A 24152-nucleotide genomic window follows, 5' to 3' on the forward strand; every position below is an offset into this window, starting at 1 on the left:
TAGAAATAAGAATTGTATAGGTAGTTTGCACAAAAATGAGACCTGTATAGTTAATATTAAATAAACAAGCGTTGAAATTGGAAGCAGAATAGTCTTAGGTTGCAGTCGTGAATGGAATATGGCGGCCTAAGAAATTTTATAAATTTCATGGAATCATTTCCGAATTTATGGATTTGAGATAATGAGATATCATTCAATGAGGTCAAGTTTAGTGAAAAAGTGGCAAACTGTTTTGTGTTGTATGCACAAATTGTTTACGAAATACTTCTTCATCAAAGCCTTAATCAATATTGCTTGAATGATACGAAGGAATGATGATCTCGTATTCACTTTTGAAAGTGCTGGTAACTTGAGTTGAAGATTGATAAAATAATGAATAACCTTATAACTGACTGAAAATGTTTTGTTGTATAAGTCATTTAATTCTCCAAACCGTGAGTGGTTTTTCATCACATTATAATTTCATGACTTAGGGGCCTCTTAATCCACCATTTTCACCCAATAACTAAGACAAACCTCCAAAATGTTTGGTTGTGGTGAAACAATGAAAGCGTGGGGTAAGTGCTGGAAGTTTTTAAAATGAATGCACAGCTTACGTTAAAAGATAATCCATAAGTACTCAGTTGGGATTTCTTAATTAAGTAAATTATCCAGTGAGAGTATCACGGACCTGGATGTAAATGAAGGTGGCCTTTACGTGATTGGCAGACCTTCACCTTCCGCCGTGTGATGGACAGCAGCAAGCTGCGTGCAAGGAACTAAACACGACATTGCTCAAGATCAGAGTTGCGGTCAGCAAAGCAGGTGTCCAAATCCTAGTTGTGGTTCTAGTAATCCGGGGAGTTTCACTCAGATTTATTCCGGAAAAGGTTCTCCATCTCTCTCACATCAGATCCAAGAAGTGGATTGATAAAAGGGGCCTAATATCTGAATGTTAATTTGTAATGGAGGTGGTAGTTGCTGTTTTAAAGCGCAATGGAACAGTGTTGCCAAATCTTCGTAAGATTAATCATAAGATAATGTAAAATAATCGACCAAACGACGAAGACTGAATATCGAAGGGTTTCTAATAATGTAAAGGAAAGGATATGAAAAGCGGGAAAATGACAGAATTCCCAGGATCCACATTCTTAACAGAGGCTGGATAGGAGAGGTAGGGTAGATAAAGTAATCGAGAGAATCCTTATACAAGCAAAACTGTATCAGAGCCCCCTGGTTATTACCGTACCAACATTTCACGAATGGTAAGTCGTTTGGGATGGGCATTAATAGTGACCTAGGGTCGGTAATCCTTGTATAGAACATGAATTAATCTACGGGCTATAAAATCACATTGGCTTGAGTGTAAGCAACAAGTGCATTGGAATACCAATAATTGCTGAAATAATTAGGAATATGAAGCAGAAAAGTAGGAATTTTAGAGGCATAAATTAATCAATTTCCTCAAAAGAATGTATCAAAGCATACAATAGATCCGAGAGTCAGACTAAAGCATTGGAAATTAAATACAGTAATCCCTCAAACGAGCGAGAATTATGATTTTAAAGTGAAAAGCATTTAAGATTCACGATCAATAAATATATACATTAATTAATTGATAAATAAATAAATAAATAAATTAAATAAATAAATAAATAAATAAATAAATAAATAAATAAATAAATAAATAAATAAATAAATAAATAAATAAATAAATCAGTACTCGCAGACAGAACTGAAATGCTTAACACCCCAGAAATCTGGAAAATATTTCAGCCCCTTTGACTAATTAACAACTGCACATCATACTAAGAAGATATTTTTTCAATAGTTACATAGACTAGTGAAGAAGGTATTAAAATTGCCCCACTGAGTGGTTCCGACGGTTGAGGACTGGCACTCTGAGGCCAAGTTTGACACGGCTCAGTCCTGTGGTATTCGTAGGTATTTCAGTACGTCATCCATTGGGATGTGGATGCTTATTGGGTTATCGATCATGCGTTTATACCGTTAATGTATAGGCTATACTTTATTGTTCTTGTTTGCACCGAGCTAGCTGGACAATTTTTTTCAGGAATGAAGTCCGTCGCTGTTATCATTATAGTTTCAAGAGATATTCTCCGAAGGCTGAGAATGAGAGAAGAAAGAGGCTGATAAGTGCTATGTAACACAGCATCGTGATAAGAACTTGGTGATGAACTAGTTTCCTTCAGCCGCCCCCGTGGTGTAGGGGTAACGTGCTTGCCTGTTACCCGGAGCCCCCGGCTTCGATTCCCGGCCTGGTCAGGGATTTTTACCTGGATCTGAGGGCTGGTTCGAGGTCCACTCAGCCTACGTGATTAGAATTGAGGAGCTATCTGACGGTGAGATAGCGGCCCCAGTCTAGAAAGCCAAGAATGACTTCCGAGAGAAATCGTCGTGCTGACCACACGACACCTCGTAATCTGCAGGCCTTCGGGCCGAGCAGCGGTCGCTTGGTAGGCCAAGGCCTTTCAAGCGCTGTAGTGACTTGGGGTTACTAGTTACTAGTTTTCTTCAGTATTTAATCAGGAGAATACACAAATCGTTAAGAAAGCGTATATTCCTTACATTTCACAATCCTCACTGGCTCAGTAAAGGGAGTAGAGTATCAAACCTTTTCACACCACCACTACTACTACTAGAGATATAAAATTCCAAATCAAGTAAGTATGTTACATCAGTTCGACATGGTGAAATCGTTTTGAGGGTTTTCGCAAATAAATTACTGAATTATCAACATCAGAAACAACAGTTTCCTACGGTAAACATGGATAGAGAGATTTGATATTTTCAAGGAGAAATTCAGATTATGTTGTCTCTGTCGGCTGCGGGAAGGATAATCTTTCATTTAGCACAATAGGCTAACCCGAGCATTGGTACCAGTCAGTGTTGTAGTGCATTTAGACAGGAGTAGAACTGAGGATTTTTTTTTCTATTTGCTTTACGTCGCACCGCCACAGATAGGTCTTAGGGCGACGATGGGATGGGAAACGCCTAGGAATGGGAAGAAAGCGGCCGTGGCCTTAATTAAGGTACAGCCCCAGCATTTACCTGGTATGAAAATGGGAAACCACGGAAAACCATCTTCAGGGCTGCCGACAGTGGGCTTCGAACCCACTATCTCCCGATTAATGGATACTGGCCGCACTTAAGCGACTGCAGCTATCGAGCTCGGTGAGGATTTTTATTACCAGGAATAAAGGCCTACCGCCGGCTCCTTTCTTCATAAGATAATAGAAAGTTTAGTTTTGACTGAGCGATGGATTTATACTATATACGATAATAAAATTTACCACCATCCATAATTTAATAGCATGCCTGTAATAGGAAACGTAATCAATTCACCGAAAGTGCACCGACATAAACCATCGTCTTTGGCGAATCAACATGAAAATGTAGAATACCGGCTTTCAATAAAACTAGCATTAAACGTGCTGTACAGTTGTAAAAGGGTTCTATTTTGGTAGCTAATTCTAAATTGGTTGTGTAAGCTGGAAGGTCACGAAAGGAAGGGATTAAAACTTGGTCGCCTATACCACCCTCTTAAGATAGTTGTTTGTTCGAGAATGGACTGTTAGATTTGAACAAGTTAAAATTTCACCGAAGAAACAGGAAGTAAGTAAACATATATTTTTTACGTTGCACCGACACAGATATGACGTTGGAGCCGAGAGGGCTAGGAGTGCCGTGGCCTTGATTAAGGAACGGTAACAATGGGAAGCGAAGGAAAAACACCTTCATGACCGCCGACAGGGGGATTCGAACCTAGTATCTCCCGAATGCAAGCTGACAGCTCAAAACACGTATCCAATTGCTCGGTATTTTAATTCCTGGTGTTAGATGTAAGATATTTTGAATCAAACTGAAAACATTTTGCTTTCAGTAACGAAGCCGATCGTTGCCAGAATGGGATCTAGCCTTTTCTTAAACATATTGGGCTAATTGCACCATGTCTAAAATGAAAACTTATGTGCTAAAAGTATGATTTTTCATTTTTATGGAATAAGCAATATAACATATTTTCCAAATGTAGCTAAGGAACCAGTATGTTCATAACGTCACGCATCACATAGTTAACACGTATATATGAAAGAAAGGCAGCCATTTTGTTCTACGATGCCATACTTAAAAAAGCGAAATGTCAAAGCAAACCTGGTTTACATGTGCCCTCCTGGTGATACAGGGTGCACAATACATTGTTTGATATTTGAAGTAATAGTGTAAAAATGCAGTATTTTCACACTTGAACTCGTTCGTTAATGAATATAGTCTACCTAATAATATTTGAGAGCGCCGGGGTCACAATCGGCTTCTTTACAATACCAATGTTTGTGCCTTGGATTAAAACGGAATTCTTTAATTTCTAATTATTCCTTTTATTTATGATGATAATGATAACGAATTATTGTTGAAAATTATTTATACTAGATTACCCTATTAATGAACTTATTGGACGCATGAATTCAACCCAACCAAATATCTCATCGGATGTTTGAACTAAAAGATCATATTTCACACAACACTTTCAGTGAATCATAACCTGCGAGCATTTCAACCACGAGATAAAAGCTGCGCCTGGCTTTGATTCCACTAGCATTATACACTACTCTACCAAGTTTCCTGCCTGATCTCCTCTGGTCAACCCTTGACTTCTTCAGGCCTAGACAGTATTAGGTTTGCCAGGCTTAGCGAGTTATTCTATTTCACATCTTCTATGGCTCTTCCCTTTTTTAGCCAAAACCTTTTCCGGATCTATTGTTAAATAGTTAGCGTGATGGCCTTTGATCACAGCGGTCCCGGATTCGATTCCCGGCAGGGACGGGTATTTTAACCATAATTGGTTAATTCCACTGGCACGGGGAGTGGGTGTATGTGCCGTCTTCATTATCATTTCATCCTCAGCACGAAGCGCAGGACACCTATGGTTGTCAAATCAAAAGACCTGCATCTGGCGAGCCGAACTTGTCCCCGGACACACCCGGGACTAAAAGTCTTACACTATTTCATTTAGCACATACCTTTAAACCTCGAGTCACTTTCCTTTTACTCCACCGATGATAATGATAATGACAATTCCGTAAATGTTTTCGCTTGACATTTAAGGAAGTACAACCATCCTCACCACTGGAATTCTGAAACTCACTTTTTCAATGGGATGCGGATCTTCAGCTTCAAAATGTTGCTACATTTCTATCATGGGCAGGGAATTGGTACACTTCACTGAGCTAGAACGGTCGGAAATTATCTAATCCATTCTATTTCTTTATGCACATGGACTATCTTAATACATTAGTGAAGAAGACATTAAAAATGCTCGACTGAGTGGCTCCGACGGTAGAGGGATAAGTTTCTGAGCCGAAGTTCCATTCCGTCTCAGTCCAGTGGTATTTAAAAATGTTCAAATACGTCAGCCTCAGGGTGGTAGATTTACCGGCATGTAAAGAACTTCTTTGGGACAAAATTTCGGCATCTGGGCTTATCTGCTGCAGTAATTATTATTATTATTATTATTATTATTATTATTATTATTATTATTATTATTATTATTATTATTATTATTATTAATATAAGTAGTAGTAGCAACAGTAGAGGTAGAAGTAGGAGTAGTAATTCTAATTAACTTAATTTCCTTAAATGGTATACTACAGTTCATGCTTCATCTAGAACCTAACATTATAACAGTAGAATAATTCTAGTTGGCTGAAATGTCAAAAAATCCACTTGGGTGAGTGAACCTTGTAGCTTTCACCACACAAATGTCACGTTGTGTGTGAAAAGCAGTGACTAGGAAGGAAAATATGTATGACTGAGATTTAACTAAGCAGGAAGTCTTCTCTTCCGCGCCATTCTATTAGTATATTAAAGCTTGACCAAAGTATAATGTGAAAGCAACATCTACAAAAAATTGCAAGCTGGTTATAACCAAAGTAATCGTTCTCAACATTAAAATCACATTACAACTGTTTGCGTAGCCAGCGACCCAGGAATTACTGTAGTTCCACGCAGGAACATTCTATTTATGAACTGCTCCAGTGCGTTCCCAATGCCTTAAATAATACTACAGCTTTCAAATCGTGACGTGGGATAGTCATTCCTGTAGGTTCAAGTGTGGTAGTAACTTCATAACAAACTTAAAGTGTCCTACGATCGGAGTCACGAATTTAAGATACTACCAACACTGTAGTGTGATAGTTTATTTAATAATATCTTCTTCTTCTTCTTCTTCTTCTTCTTCTTCTTCTTCTTCTTCTTCTTCTTTGACATACAGACCTCATAGTCTGACAATGTCTTCCTTCACAGCTGATGCGAATTCTTCCCAATCAAGTACTGCCACATTCCATCTCCTCACACTTTACTGAGGTCTTCTACTTCATCTTACAATCTCATTCCTTTCCTTCTCTGTCAGGTTTACACTGGAGTACTCTTTCTCGAAGGTTATGCAATGTTATACACAAAACCCAAGCAAAAAATGAATGGGGAAATAAATTTAACTTTAATTTAGTTTTATGGTCATTATGCTTATATGTATATACCAAGATGTCAGTGGTTTCTCATTTTTATACGTTGGCTGTTGAATTTCTGGACATTTTAGAATAATTTTAATCAAATCAAATAAATTACACGTAGAATTAGTAAAATAATTTTTGTACTGTATATTCTTTGATTCCTCCTTATACATAAACATATTCAACTCAAAAGATCTGTTCCAAATTTTGAATATTATTTAACACTGACTTCGTATTCCGGTGATAGCCTGTACTGAAGACTTATTTCCGAACAGGAAGTTATTAATATGGATAGAGATTTTAATATTAATTTCCTTACAATAAATGTTGTGTCAAATTCAGCGGCGTAGTCGATTAGTTGTGACCTTACATCCCTAAAATGTCCGGCGTCATGGTTAAATAGTTAGCGTGCTGGTCTTTGGTCAAAAGGGGTTCCGGGTTCGATTCCCGGCATGCTCGAGAATTTAACCGTACTTGGTTAGTTCCGCTGGCACGCGGGTTTGATCTATAGGTCGTCTTCATATCATTTCATCCTCATCACGACGTGCGGGTCGCGTACGGGAGTTAAATCAGAAGACCTGCATCTGGCGAGCTGAACTTATCCTCGGACAATTCCGGCACTAAAAGCCATACACCATTTCTTTCTTTTATCCTTGAAATAAGGGTTCGAATTCTACTCAGGATGACATCATTCAAGTATCTCCGTACAGGTCATGAAGGCACTTGGACGGAAGGAAGGCTTCCATTATCTGTAACCCCGGCACTTGGTGGGGTAGAGTGGTTACCTCTACTGTATAACCGGCCGCCTTTGCCTCCAGGAATTAACCTTATACTCATTTTTGGTGCAGGATGAGTGAACCTCAGCACTGATGATGATGATGATGATGCTTGTTGTTTAAAGGAGCCTAACATCTAAGGTCATCGTCCCCTAAAACGTCAGCACCATATGCACCTCCGGAAATGGAAATTTTGTTCCTTAAATTGTTCGATTTCCTGACGGGAAATCGAAACCACGTCTTTACGGGTGAACCAAGCACGCCTCAGACAGGCAGCCCCTGCTTTCAAGTATGCTCCATGTAATTGTTTTCCAGTACGTTGAAACTCTTCTGAAAAACAGAATTCGAATACTCCCGTCTATATTATAGCCTTAAACTGTTAGACTGGACAATATTATTATTATTATTATTATTATTATTATTATTATTATTATTATTATTATTATGTCGTGTGAGTTATTGTTCCATACAATTTCATGAGAGTACGGAAATTTATTGAAACTCAATATATACTATTATACTGTAGGAGTGCGTCACGCAAGCATACATTCTTACAGTACGTTACAATAAGATACATTTTCCTTTACACACCCGCATTCAAAACTGAACACAACGAACGTTGTTCTGATGGACATCCGTATGTGGCTGGGAGGCATGACCAGACTTCAGGAAAATGATGGATAGAAAGAGCATTGTGGGATACGAGGTATTACTTCATCGAAGTTGTGTCCGACTCGTTGGCTGAACGGTCAGCGTACTGGCCTTCGGTTCAGAGGGTCCCGGGTTCGATTCCCGGCCGGGTCGGGGATTGTAACCTTAATTGGTTAATTCCAATGGCACGGGGGCTGGGTGTATTTGCTGTCTTCATCATCATTTCATCCTCATCACGACGCGCAGGTCGCCTAAGGGAGTCAAATAGAAAGACCTGCACCTGGCGAGCCGAACCCTTCCTGCGATATCCCGGCACTAAAAGCCATACGATATTTCATTTCATTTCATTTCATTTCATTTCATTTCATCGGAGTTGTGTTTATTTGCAGGAAATATGGCATGGAAATCAGAAGAAGAAAGACGAAGGTGATAATTGTCGACAGACAGAAAGGTAACCAACCCATTGTGAGGGAAAGAGCTGGTTTCGTCTACTAGGGCTTCACGATTGCTAATACTGGAGGGTGTTGTGATGAAATCAGGAGAAGGGCGGCGTTGGCCAGGGCAGCCGGCACAATGCTGAGTAGGATGTGGAAGGGCCTTACAGTTACAAAGAAGACAAAACTTCACCTAGCTCACTCGCTCATACTCCGCTTTGCCATCTATGCAGCTGAGACCTGGACAATCCACATGGCAGACAGGAAGAAGGTAGAGAGAAGTTCGAAATTTGGGTTTACCGACGCATTCTATGAATTTCTTGAACTGGACAGCGAACCCACGTTCGTATTGGAAGAACTAAGCATCCATACTACTGTGGGTTTCTCGAGCGGATCTGCCAGGCTTACCTTCGGTACTTTGGACACTGCGGCAGAAGAACAGGCACCCGGGAAACTCTCGACGTGGAGGGAAAGGTTAATGCCAAGGGACCACGAGGAAGACATCTAATCAGATGGATGGACCAGGCGCAGCCCGTGGTGAGGGAAATCTCTCCACGAGCCTATTCTTGTAGCGGCAGACTTGGTGAAAGCAAATCAGGACAGTAAACACGTGAACGCCGTCAATGTCAGGAAGACCACTTGATTCTGTTGTTTAGAATGTTTATGTCACGCCCTCCTTCTGGAACATAAAATTTCTTACACCCCATTCCTTCCTTCCCACTATTCGTACTTTACACACACAAAACCAACTCACGAGATCTTATGTTTGGGCCTAACTATCTAAGTAATAAAAATAATAAAAACAAAATAATACACAAAACTTTAAAACTTTCACATCAATCAATCAATCAATCAATCAATCAATCAATCAATCAATCAATCAATCAATCAATCAATCAATCAATCAATCAATCAATCAATCAATCAATCAATCAATCAATCAATCAATCAATCAATCAATCAATCAATGATCTGCATTTAGGGCTCTTGCCCAGGTGGCAGATTTCCTATAACTTATTTACCTAGCGTTTTCTTGAACGTTAACAAAGAACTTGAAAAATGTTATAGGCCTATACTAAAACCCAATAATATCCGTAAAGTACCGTTACCACATCTCGACAGTTATATGCAAAATAACCTTGTATTTGAATTACTCAAAGGTGCGGAAGATTTAATAAGGTACAGTTAACTTAGAAGTATTAATGGTTGCATGTAAAGTAGGCCTAAACTTTTCGTAAGTTTCAAGCTAAAATATCCATGAACTGCGGTCGTTCCTGGTTTTCCAGAAGAATGTTGGTAAATCCCACTTTTAGAAAATCATCTTGTTGTTTTCTCATTTTGGTTTTTGTTTTACACTAACACTTACTGCCCAGAGCAGAAGCAGATGTGGAAGGTGCTCACACTTCGATTTAATTCTCATTATGTTTTTTATTCGATATATTCAAAGGGGAATAGGACTCAATGAATCACTTTCACGGGATCGCTTTTTACTACAGTGAATCAGCGACTTATCCACGATCATGACGATATAAGTAACACAAAATGGTTAACTACTCACACTCAGTACGCAAAATAATTCACCATCACATTGTCCTGTTCACTCCCTTTCCACTACTGTCAAGGTGAGAACTTCCAGCCTGGATTCACTCTACTGGGGATAGCAATAACTATTCACAAAGGAGATGAAATTTTTACCATTCACCGCCCCCTTTAATTACTCTCTCTGCATCTCCTCGGGCTGTATGGTTGCAATATAACTTATGTTAGGAAGTCCTGATACCAATGAACATGGTTTGATGTAATTTATCACCATAGGGAATTATTAAGTGATTGTTCTTTCAGATGTGGATGGCAAGGACGAAACGGCCAGTCTGGATAGTTCTGATCAACCTAAGTTCCGAAGGAACCGCACGACCTTCAGCCCCGATCAGCTGGAGGAACTAGAGAAGGAATTCGAAAAGAGCCACTACCCTTGCGTGAGCACAAGAGAGCGACTTGCGTCCAAGACAAACCTTTCAGAAGCACGTGTACAGGTAAATACCTTAGTATTTATCCATTCCAATGCAATCCAGGTCCTTATATTCCTAAATAATTTTCTCCATTCTTATATTTGTACCAAATTTCAACCTAATGAGCAAGTACCTATCTAGAATATGACTGAGCATTATTCCTTCATATCAGCATGTGAGTACACTAGTTTTAACACCTATTTCAGTATATCCTTTAATTTCCTCCTTTATTACTATTTCTTTGACGTCACATCGGAACAGACAGATTTTATGGTGGCGGTGGGATAGGGAAAAGTGACGATTGAGAAGGAAGCGACCGTGGCCTCAATCATACTTGGTGTGGATTTGGAAAATCTTGGAAAACCATTTTCAAGGGCTGCCGGCAGTGAGGTTGGAACCACCATCTTCTGAAAACGAGCTTAGAGCTACCTGATCTAAACAGCATAGCCAAGTTGCTTAGCCATCAAAGATTATATGCACGATAAAACCGCCCATACGTTTTGTTGTGGTTAAGGTAGCTGCTATTTGCCATCACTACAATACTAGAATGGTGACGGAACAATATTATATTTGTCATACATTGGTAATTCGTTTCCTCTTCCTTAGGTAGTACTGCTTAGGTAGCACTGCTCTTTCCAGGCGCATCCCCGATGGAGGTGAGCATATATATTGATTATTGTTATTAAAATAAACTCTCGTCTTCGTCCCGAGGCGGTGCAGCATTTTTCGGGCAAACCCTCAAAGGAAGTGAGTTGCGTGTACCTGTTTATCCCCACAAAATCCCTTCTGCCACTCTTACATTTCTGGCAGTATCGCCAATCGAACCTGGGCCCCTGATTATGGTAGGTAATAGCACCAACCATTATATTATGGGGATGGACGTTGTTCTTTTCCAACTGAACGTACATTTCTATTTTGAAATCCGTAATTCCTAGCTCTCATCGCCATATAAGTGATCTCAGTCAAGATAACAATGTTTCAATTTTATTCATTCTTTTGGATATCTGTATGCTTTTCCTCGTTCTTCTTCTTGGTTCGAATGGGCCTGCTTTGGACCACGCTTGTTCGACTGTTGGGCTTTGATCTTTCCCCAGTATTGGCGCACTTTCTGCCATTGTAACTCCTTTGTATCATCATTACATGGGACAACTTTCTTCCGGGTGTTTTTCCTGAAATGGATGGACTTCTTTCAGGGTACGTCGTATAGACCGTCTACCTTGAAGATCTGATATTCCCAGTTCTTTAACGTTCTTTTCAGTTCCTGTAAGCTAAGTGGTACGGATCTTTATGTTCTGCCGGGCGATTGGTCAGTGTTTTGGAAGGCAGACTTACTATATGGCCGTAGAAGGCTACTCTCCTTTTCCTAGCACATAAAATACATGGTGAACGAAGTGGAAATGTGAACTGATTTCTGTGGAATTTCCGGCCCTCTTTGTCATGTTTACGTAAAAAAGAAATGTTCCGTAATTTTTCACTTGTCATCTCCCAGGAGGTCTTGGACATGTATCACCAGCAAGTATATTCACTAAAACTCGATGCTTGGTGAGGGCTCATCTACTGGTCTAGCTCTTCTGGAGTCAAGTTATCTGGATTAATTAATTCTTATCTTCATGTTTTCCTTTCAAGGAACGTTATAATACCTTTCATGAAACAACACATTATTACTATTATTATTAATAATATTATCCAGTTACACTAACCCTAGATAATTACGATTTGTCATAATTCTAATTCAACATCCATTTCTCGTAGTTTCAAGTTATTTCGTTTATAATGTCCCCTTCCGCAAGTACGTGTGCTATACATTTTGATCACTTCTTCTTCAGGTGTACTACACACACTCTACGCCATTTCATTTTTAAAAATACATTTATCAATTTCATTTTTCATCATACTCGCGAAGCACATTAAGTAATAATGGAAAGTTACCAACAATGGTAAATTCATACGCTATTGAACAATTAAGAAAGATCCCTCTGCCTTCGAAATTTCCGCGGAATTGATGATGTGAGCTAGCCTTTGATATTTATGTGGATTCCACTTCAGTGATAGCACATTACTATCTGGGAACGGTAACAGTTTCATAAGTGGGTAATAAAAGCAATTGATACGAATAATTTGACATTAAGACGGTAGACGGTTTCAGAAATGACACGTTATTTGGATTCACATAGGCACTCACAGAATAACCTAGGAAAAACGAGCAAACGAACTTTTTTTTAACAATAATACGTGTTTTGAAGATATCTCCACTTCAGAATATGTAAAAATAAAATGAGAACTTATCATAATGGATAGGACAAAATATTTTTTTCTGACATGAAATTTTACATTTTAACGGAAAATTTATTTTATAGTGGACTGTTTATGTTCTACTATATGGTATGGTACCTTGGAAAGGTCTGGAGAAGAAAGTATGGACAAGCTAAAAATTATCACTTTTACATATACGGACGAAATATGTTCCATCTGGACAAATAAGATTTTCTTACTCTAAGGCTAATTGATAGGCACAATTGTACGTCATAAATAGAGCTCACCTATTAATAACGCCAACGGCCGTAGCCGTGTTGAAACACCGGATTCCGTGAGATCTCCGAAGTTAAGCAACATTGGGCGTGGTCAGGAGTTGGATGGGTTGCCACGCGCTGTTGGTGGGGGGTAAGGGAATGGAGGAGCGGAAAGGAACTGGCCACCGTACCGCACGTAAAATCCGGCTCAGGAACAACTCTGCGGTTCGGACCTGCCTTCGGGCAGAATAACCCTTACCTTACCTATTAATAATAACACACAACGAAGGACGTAACAGCCCACCATGTTAGGAGAATTATAAGGCATGGATCTATATTATCCACATCCATATAGGTTGTAAGTGAAAAATATGTTATTAGTAATTACAGACAGTACACTTAGTAGGATATTTATTATCATTATAAGTTGCCTTTGACGATGTTGGCATTTTTCACTTCTATTACATATTTTGAATTGAATATCAACTATGTTTTTGGTATGCTGCAGTTTACGTAGTTGAGAATGTGTATTCTGCACTGTATTCTGATTATATATATGAAAATCCTCAAGCCTTTTCGTTTGGGTACCCAATATATACCAATATATATTTAAAAAATCCAAAGAATATAACTGAAGGTGTTTGAAAATTTTGGACTTGAACCATGAACTTTCATACGAAGAGATGTTAGCTACATAGATATAAAGTTACGCTGTAATAAGAAATAGCCCATAATGTTGGTTACTTCGAATCTTGTTCTCTGTATCCTAGCTGAATTGTTAATTTACTAACGTCGTAGGATCAAGCATGGACTTAGAAATAATACCACATGTCTTATGGAATAATACAATCTTTTGGTGAAAGTAAAGTTCTGTAGGACACGCTTGTCTCCGATACATCAATATTCATTTACGTTCTTCAGGGTGTAGGACGTCGATGTGAAATCTAAGTCATTCTCTGTGTGTTATTCCAATGCAACCCAACTAGATTGTTTAGAATTTCACTATACACTTTGACCAAAATGACACATGCAACAAGTCCGTGAATGTGATAATCAGAGTGTGTCTATTGTATGAAAAATACCTCCGTCGTCACCGTGATTAACTTCGTCATCAGAAATTACAGAATTAATTTTGTAACCCAAATTTTCAATCATTTTCAGTTCAATTCAAAACATTTTTTGTCTAATGAATTTGCATTAAGTAATTGTTTATTTTCTATTCTCTACTTCATTAAAATTATAACTTCGGCTTTTCATTAAGTCAACATATGATAAAGTTCCAAATTAGTTTGTGTGGGTGATCAAATCAAGTAAGCCTAACTCTCGTTAGACAGGATAGAAAATATAAAGGGAATTATGTTAGTAAGTTAAAACAAGAAAGATTGTATCCAAAAAAGTTTTGATTGAAATAATAAATGACACAAATATACCTAATGGGCGTGTGAAAGAGGATGTTAGATATTTGGGGATATACATTACACGGTGGGATGAAGAATTACATATTTCGATTGACAGGTACTTGTTACCCAGATAAATTAATTCAGCAATAGTTACTACTGTGTTTACATATAATTTACATATACATAAATATACTCTTCTTCTTCTTATCCTGCTTCTTTTACTATGTTTATGTTTTACCTCTGGTGGTTTAACGTCGCTGTAATATGTTTAGGTTTTCGGCGACCTACAATGGGAATGAATTAGGATTCGGAAGGCAGTAGACGTGGCCATATGATTCATTCCTGGCATTTGGTGTGAACATTGGAAAACTACAGGAAAGCATATAAGTAACAGGCTTGCCGAACCAACCTTCCACCGAATGCAAGCTATAGCTTCCTGATGCGTAGTTTAGCAATATGCTACAAACATTTATAATAATTTGACGAGATATTCTATAATTTAACATTGTATTTGATTTGCCTAGGTTTGAAAATGGTTCCTTGACAATGAACTCATGTGAGACTCCTTTCCGTCTTAAGATAGTTAATTCATAGCCCTAAATACTCTCCTTTCCAGACATTTACCATTTTTGTACCTTTTTATTATCCAGCACTTCATATTTTGTGTGATTCGTTTCCTTTCTTGTTAATTGTTTAAACTATCCCTTGTATTAACTACGTTTTTTATATTTCTGTCAAAAGTGTGTTTTAGAATAAGCTGCCTCAGTTAACATGGAACTTTATCAGATATTGACCGACTGTTCGGCACTATGAATTGTGACCGAATTTTCCTGTTATTATTATCTGTTATCATTATTATTAATTATTAAAATTTTGTCGGAAAATTCACTAAAAACTGCATGTTGTATTTTACTTTTCCATTGACTCCCAGGTTTGGTTTTCCAACAGACGGGCGAAGTGGAGACGTCACCAACGAATGAGTCTCCTAAAGCGCGCCTCTCCGTCTCACACTCCACCCTGCTCCCGCCCGGCGCCGCCTCACGCCTCTGTGTACGGAGACCCTGGCTCTCCACTCACGGGGAACGGTTCACCCCCTGGCTCGCCCCCTTCTCAGCGCCAGCAGCAGCTACAGATGGGCGGCGAAAATAGTGCCTTTAAGGCTCTTACGAGGCCATCAGTGTCCACCACCAATGCCTCCTATGACTACGCCTCCAACTCGTCATCCGACTCGGAAGAAATCAACGTCAACGACCACTCCGATGACGAGGAAGGCGTTCGGTTATTGCAGCACAGCCAGTTCACCTCCAGATCCGTGTCTCCTTACAGAAGTCCTATCAATGCAGACGAAGAAGAATGTTCACGGAGAGATTCAGACACGTGGGAGTCTAGCCAGCCGCTACAGCTCACTAAATATGACAGAGATAGGGTATAGTGAACGTAGACTAGTAGCATAGAACAAACGGCCGAGTTTATCAGGATTGAATGTGTATTCTTTAACATTTCTACCTCTTTTAAATGTGAACACTAGTGTGAGATGTTATCCGAATAGTGTGACTGCGTACTGTAAATTGATTTGATTTAAAAAACAAAACCCAGTCAATTTTGTATTCATGATGGACTTACTCAGCAGTCAAAACATAGACTCACGAGCGTGACATATTTGAATTAATACATAGAATCAAAATCACCGATATGTGAATATTTAAGGAAATATTTTCGATTAACTTGTGACAACGATTTATTTGAAAACAAACCTCAAACAGAGATACATCTTAACCACTTTGTCTTGAGATTTAAATATTTGACCTCTCGACTACATTAATAGCAGAAATATATTTTGAAAATTATGCATAGTTCTTCTGTAACTGATTTCCGAGGAAAACTAGTGGCAACATACCAGGCCTAACATTTTAACGAAGGGAGACTATAGATACTTGTAAATTATTCATCAAACAATTCAGACTTGAAGTTATGCAACACTTAGGAAGAAACTTGGTAGTTTATGAAAATAACAGAAATAATATAAGTTTCCAAAATTTATTCTCGTATTTTAAACCGATGCGTGTAACCGACAATCTTTTAATGAAATGAAAGGTCTGATGGCCTTAGTATGTCAAAATATAGAAATATCAGTACTTATGGCTTATGATTTATGAATATTTGTACTGTTAATATCGTATCAACAGTCTGATATAATAATAATAATAATACTTTTCTATTGCATTATAATTTAAACTAAATTGATGAATCTTTAAAATGTTACACAGATAATTAAGAAAACAATGTTAGTGAACATAACGAATGCTTACCTATAAAATTATATTCGGTCATAATTTCATTCAAGTTATTTATTTCATATGTTTAACATCGGTGCATTTCTGTCGATAGATTTACAGTATTATTTCTTAAAACGAATTTCTTATTTTATTTTTACAAAATAATTAAGTACAAAAGTTATAATTAAAATTAATTAAAAATTATTTAGTTTACGGAAGAATTTATGCATAATTATACATGCTCAATAGGAAGCTTATAAAGGGCATAATTTTCCATTGTAGCTTCGGAAACCTTGTCATAAACACAAAATATAAAAAAAGCCTAGTTGCATTGTATTCAGATATGCAATACATTTGACGGAATATTATTCCACTATTGAGCTATACCTTCAGCTAAAAGTCTAGAAAGTACAGAATCTGTCCCTGCTTTAATAATTCGGCATGTGTAGTTGAGTAACAACTTCCACACCTATTCTACATGATGTGATAATGTATTGTTTCTGTTGATTATGGACGCTGATAGTGAGATAGAAGTGATACTTGTAGTGGTTCATGAAATAAGTGATTTGATTTCAATAATTACGGATTTAGTATTGAAAGTGTGTAGATGTTTGACTGTGACTATCGGACGTGTAAACTATGATGTTATCTTAAGAATGTCAGTTCAGAAAGAACCTCTGTATATTTATTGTTGAATGACTTGAGCCCAGTGATTCGTTGACCAGTAATACAAAGTTAGTCAAGGATATGTTATTACCCCAAAGCTTACGCGACATCTGGACCTCGTTCCGTCCATTGTTGGTTCCTCTTATGTTTTTGCATTTTTCTCTTTTGTTGAATGCATTGCTTTTCTACGAAGTGTCGCATTATATGGTGTTATATTGTTGAATCTGAATCTTTTGTGATACATAATTATAAAGAATTTTCACCGTCAACCGTATTGAACTTGCCGAATTTTCATGAAATATTTAATAACATCACTCATGCATCATATTGATACTGTTAAACACATGTAAAAACTCTCTCATCAAATCTAATCACAAAATTGTCAAGTGATTTCAAGTTCGTGTTTCATAATGTCATTATTTAATTGTTCTATATACATTTGTTTAATCAATGGACTGTATAGTATGTGTCAAATAATATGTAATAAAACGTTCGCTGATTAAATTATGGTTTTGTAGAATAATTTTCCATGGCAGATTAAACGAATTTGTTAGCCAGGTAAGAATTCCCTTTACAATACAGTGTACTAATATTGTTATAACCATTGTTGTCGGGTATTTTATGAATAACTAGAGCAGTAATGCCAGCAAGAGGAAATGAGTAGCAGCAGAAGAGACAGAGCACAATCAAACTAACAACAGTCAGTCACAGTTATATTACTGATGATCAGTTTTAGGTACTTATGATGGTGTAGGTCATCACATATTGTTTTCTTTTCTACCTATGTAGGAAATTGTTATGTCACTTTTGTTATATTCTTCGATTACTACCTATGGTGAATTGAGCTCATGTCCTGCATTTAGGGTTTAGAGTTGAACTTAATACATTTTAATGACCATAATTAATAAGTATGGAAAGTTATTTAAACCTAACAGATTTTATTTTGATCGTAACCAGGTACCAGTTTCAAAACTTCGAGAACTTCCTCTCTTCCGCTAAAGCCGAGGACAGTGAAAACCTTGACTGTATAATTAATTATTTTAGTCCCTCTACCTGTGTACATATTTCGGAGTCTAAAGCTACGAAAATGCAATTAAAATATCACAGGCTCTCTAGGTAAAGCAAGAAAATTAAATGTACGTTCTACATTGACTTACCTGAAAATGGCAATTAGCTGGTGAGTATATAGATCGGTATGTAGAAGCACTCAAACTGTTATGTAAATATTGTAAAGTTATGACTGCATAGCAGTATCACAATGATTTCATTCAGTATTGTTTCATAAATTGGATAATTTCGCACCAAATTCGACAATGTTTATTAGAGAATATAGGTTTATCACCTAATAATGCCATGACAGGCCTGTTCTTTGGAAATGATACAGCTCATTCGGAGTCTTGACTATCAACGCCGCATTTCATAAGGTTGATGAATCAGCTAATAATAATATTTCTGCTAATTTTGCGTCTGCTGGATGAAAATGTCATTTTTGTGGCCTTGAGCACAATTTTCGGTCACGCTGTCGAGCTAAGAATATAATATCGTCGCTGATGTGCCAAAGCCGTGAATGTGCTATCCACGCCTCCTGTACCGTATTGTAGGAATTTGTGTTTGCATGACAGATTTACCCACTCCTAGTCTATGTTGTATTTAAGGTTCATTTTCCTTTACATGCGCGCATGGGAAAATGAACTCCGCGAAAATTGTTCTGAAGAACTGCATATCCATATGTGGCTGGGATGTGTGACCAGAATAGGAAGAACATTGTCACATTCGTAGTTTTGGCACCTCAGCGATAATGTGCAATCGATACAACAAAAAGGTCATTTTTACATAATGTGTAGATCTTCCCCTCTTCCCAATAATCCTTCAAAGAAAACATCGGCTTCAATTGTGGCCACAGCTCTAAATTTGGAATGAAAATCAACCATTAAGGCAATATTTAATGACTATGAAACCGATGTATTAGTTAATACGGGTAGTTTTGAAATCTACCGTGGCTTATAATAAACCTTTACCCCACCCATGAATATATTTCAATGTTTCTCTGGCAGCTTCGTCGACTTCATCTACTCTAAGAGGATTCTGCTTTGTCTGTCTATGGGTAATGGGTCATTCGTATGGTCGAACGAAATTGCTGGCACTTCAAGATCTCTGTACCGATGTTCTTATTGGCTGCGACATACTGAAGCAACGTACTTCTGTTGTAATTTCCTTAAAAGTATCAAAATACTCTATTTCAAATTTTAGCTTGCCAGCAGCGCATGTTGTCTGTGTTTCACTATTATCTAACTTGACACTATACTGTAAACATGTCAGTACAAAATTCCGACGTTATTCCAAAGAAAATCTTAAGTTCATGAAACAAGAAACTCAGAAGCAATTGAAACATGGTATCACTGAAGACAGTGTGTGCTCAGGTCTTGGGGACGACAAACGAAATCACAAGGACAGGTTGGTCATACATTTCTCCTAGACTACTACTTTTCTCTTCCTAGAATAGAAGATCGTGTCCAGAAGATATCAGAGTAAAAGGTTCTCAGTTCCACAGTTCTGGTAGTGTCTATCATCAGGTACCTATTATTTCGCAAGGTAAACCTTAAAAAAGCGTTTCATAGTTGGGGGATATTATAAGAAACCTACAGAATATCTTTCCGTGTAACGAATGGACTTGCTTGTTTAGAGAGAGTGATAGACTGTTTCATTCAATGTAAAGAACTCAAGGATACGCATGACCCTCTAGAGGACGTGACCATCTGCGAAAGAAGAGTATGACCAAGATTCAAAGAAATTCTTCTCAGTGGCAGACAAATATAAAATGTCACTGAGCGAAAGCAAATGTACCTTCTCATTAAATTGACTTTTATCTCGGTTATTCCATTAGCAATCAAGTAATAGAGCATGATCTCGAACACCTCCGTACGCTCTTGAATCTACATCTTCGCAAAAGATATTGCATCTTTGCATGGAACTATTGGAATATTTCGCATTACTCCAGGTGGATGGAAGGTTTTCTGCAAGGATACGTCCACTAATTCAGTGAAAGTATATAACAGAAGAGGAAGGAAATATGATAATAAGATTATTATGGTCAAGGAAGTCATTATCACTCATCATGTAGATAACAGTTGAAGGATGGGGAAAACCTTATCACTTACCCCTAATTATAAATCTGATACGTAGCTAGAACAACATGGTTTATTATTACAGGAATATCAAAGAGAGGTTAGTGTCAAAATATAGATTGAAAGAAAACCTTATCATGCCCTTCAAAGCGTATTTCAGTAGGAAAACGTCCGAAATTTTAAAGGTAGGAATAGCGATTGATAAGAACCAAATCGGCCTTTATGGGTAAATAAAGCTAATAGAAAATGCCATATTGATAGTAGGACAGAAGATGCGGATGAATGGGAGTGGCAAGAATTCCAAGAAATGTTGGGTGGTGCAATGAAGAATGCAGAAAGGAAATGGAGTAAATAAGGAGAACATTAAAAAATTAAAGAAGATAGGAGGACTTGAAACAAGAATTGTATTCTGTAATAAAAGCAATGCGTATAGAGAATTAATGACACAAAAACTTGTGACAGAAGAAAAAGGCTGATAACCTAAATAGAGATGCTTAAAATAATTAAGAAAGTGTGGTGTAAAATAAATCAATAAAGAGCGTAAATGTATAACACAGGTAAATACAGTTCATGGGGAATCGATCAAATACTTTCAGAAATTGTTAATTGGTGAGGATAGTTGGGAACAGAATGTAAAATATAGGGTCCTGGATTGCGTCCATCTTAATTTAGTGTTTTAGTAGTAAAATAATTATTAGACAAAGGGCTGAAGGAAAAGTCAGGAGCAATTTCAGGCATCAATAACGAATTTTGGAAAAGAGTAGGTAAGAATAAATTTATCCTTGAGAGCATAGTTAAAATATTAAACACGATTTTCGAGGAGCAAGTTTAAAAAAATACCGCAAGAAGGAATCATCTGCCCTATATATAAGAAACGTGCTGAGAGACCAGCTCCAAGTAACTATAGAGCGATAAAGTGGTTAGATTCACTGAGCAAGATATACACCGGGATATTGACAAACGACTAATGAATTGGACAGAGGGGTATGAGAGTATGAGTACAAATTAAAAATTAGTGCTAGTAAAAACAATAATGGATAAAAACACGAAGGAGTAAAGAGGCAAGCCGTATATCGCTAGAATCGATTTAGGAAAAACATTTGATTTGGTGAGTAGACGGGCTGTGCTATATAAACTGAGGCAGATCGGAATATTAGGGAAAATGATTCGAGCAATTGAAAATACATACTCGGAACTGAAATGTTCGATCAAAGTGAAATATTGTGTTGTAATAGGAAAAATATTTTGAAAATTGTGTATAAAACTCAGTTGTAAACTGTCACCAATATTTATTTAATTTAATTAATGAAAGGCTTTGAGAACGGAACATTTCCATGTATCGAGGAACAAGATGTACCAGGCCTCATCTTTGCCAAAGACATCCTTTTACTCTCATTAACCCCTGTCAAGATGCAAAATAGTATAAACGAGATAGAAAACTATTGCGAAAAGTGGAATCTAAAAGTTAATCCACGGAAAGACAGAGTCATGGTTTGTAAAAATGGTGATAAACTTTCAATGAATGAACATGGTTGGATGGATGAGACAAAGCTAGTATTTGTTAAAAATTGAATACCTAGAGATGATTCCTAAGCAGCAATGGAAAATGGGCAGAACAGATGAAGGGAGTACATGTTTTGGCCATTATAAAAATACTGGAAAGAAACATGCCTAACACTGAATATCAAGTTCAGAAAATATATTTAATTCAGCTGTTAAAACAAAGGTGTCGTGTGGAGCAGGAATTTGGGGAATATGTCACGGAATTGTAGCTCTAGATGTAGTCGTAGTAAATATACAATATAATTTTGTGACTGTCAAGCTGCACTGCAAGTAGTGGAGTGGGCATAATGTGTAAATAGATGAGAACTATTGTGAAACGAATTGTTAAGTATTGATTGAGACTAAAAGTGGGGGGCAGGAAGTGAATTTCTAGACATAGCGTATCAGCACCAAATGAATAATCAAAGGGGCCTACTAGGTGGATGGGATGAAGAAGCTACTAGATGACATAAGAGTGAAAGTTATAGACAGGTAAACAATAAGGAGAGAATGTAATAGCAAGAGAACTCTGATAGAATGTTGTAACATAAGTGTAAATATGACAATAAGGACTAAAGTTTTAACAAAATGAGAAACACGGGGAATAAATTGGCCGTTGATGGGAGTATACAAGAATAACGCCTTAAGAGAAGAAATAAAGAGAATCAATGCATTTCACGCAGTAAACGTAACAAAGTGGCACATATGCTAAACCGGACTTCAAAAACTGAGCAAAATCAAGGAGAAATAAATAGATGGGAAAGAAATAAGTAAAATTGTGAATAACCCGAACTTTATACATTTGTTAAATTTTTAGATAGAGATTTGAAGAAAACGCGTAAAAAACAATAAAATTATTCAATATTTTAAGAGGAATATGGGAAAATAAATCTAAAGAAGGCGAAAACATAGAAAATACATGTAGTTAATATGTCTTAAGGATGTACATGGTGAGGTATCCGTGGCTATGTACTGTAAGTTAAATTCCAGGAAATAGTTTCTGAACATACTGTATTTTCAAGTAATTTTTCATGGGATAGTTAGGCCTACTATATTAGTAATTATCTTTTGTAAAACATGGTTAATTGGAATATCCTATGTATTTTGTAATACGTTAGTAACAGAAATGCATGTAATATTTGTTATTAGTCTACAATAAACGAATAGTTTTTCCCCAATTGGTAGTCATCGGTGCAACAGTTTTGCAATCTCAGCCTTCGGTCAATTGAAACAGCATATTGCAAATGCAGAAGTAAAATCTAGTGACGATGCCTCTATATTCACTGTAGAAATAGACACTTTCTATTTTGCTATAGGTGTTACTCTACCTCAAGTAGGAAAACATGTTGCATTCTTTCCTAGAACACTCTCTGAAATCTCCTGCGGTCGATAAAGAAGCTTAGGGCCTACGCTATTGTTGAAGTGTTGAGAAAGTGGATACATTATTTACTAGGACGTTGTTTCAAGTTAATTATTAATTATGAATTATTGAAATTATTGAAATCAATAAAAGCATTTATGTTTGATAACAAAGGGCCAAACAAAATCAAGAGCGAAATAAATCAAGCGATGGCAGTTGGAAGTTTCTGGTTATACATTTATTTTACCATCTAGGAAATTAGAATGTACTAGATAATGCCATTTCGAGAATATTTTCAGCATTTGAAAAGTATTACAGTGTTATGTTGAGAAGCCTTACACAATTCTCTTTATCAGTGAGGCGTGACACGCATGTATTACTGAGTACGGTACATTACAAAAATCTTAGAAGACATCCGAAAGATAACATCTTTCTGCACGACGTGCGCTGAATTCAAACCTAAACTCCATAATACTGAAGGTGATCTGATAAATGACACCGCACCAATTTTAATAATGGCGTGTGATCTCCGGAGAAGCCTGGTGGAGGTCTTTAGTGTTGCCCCGTATAGGCGACCTGCGTGTCTATGACGTTGGGGACCTACCTATGATTAATTCTAATGCTGAAGACATCACATACACCCAACCCCGAGCCATCAGAATTAACCAGCGAAGGTTAAAATCCCTTACCCTGCCGGGAATCAAACCCAGGACCCACTGGACCAAAGGCCAGCACGCTAAACATTTCGCCATAGAGCTGGACACTGCACTAATTGAAAGGCTAAATACCGTTTCCAAGTGGACTGTTGTTCCTTCAAACGAGAAACCGACATCTACTCACAGTTGTAGATTAATATTTTCGATTCCCGTTTGTATTTCCATGCTCACAAATAACATC

At 37.4% G+C, this 24152-nt stretch overlaps 1 protein-coding gene across 1 annotated transcript in view; it reads left to right on the forward strand.

The window, feature by feature from the left end:
• Nucleotides 1–16490, forward strand: part of LOC136857538 (paired box protein Pax-6) — a 516728-nt gene extending 500238 nt beyond the window's left edge. The window contains exons 7-8 of the mRNA XM_068225094.1: nucleotides 10210–10400; nucleotides 15218–16490. Of these exons, the coding sequence (XP_068081195.1) occupies nucleotides 10210–10400; nucleotides 15218–15718 (692 nt within the window). The 3' untranslated portion in view covers nucleotides 15719–16490. The remainder of the gene's footprint in view (nucleotides 1–10209; nucleotides 10401–15217) is intronic.
• Nucleotides 16491–24152: the final 7662 nt, after the last annotated feature.

Source organism: Anabrus simplex, chromosome 1 (genome assembly GCF_040414725.1).
Source record: "Anabrus simplex isolate iqAnaSimp1 chromosome 1, ASM4041472v1, whole genome shotgun sequence".
In the NCBI taxonomy this organism is placed as follows: Eukaryota; Metazoa; Arthropoda; class Insecta; order Orthoptera; family Tettigoniidae; genus Anabrus; species Anabrus simplex.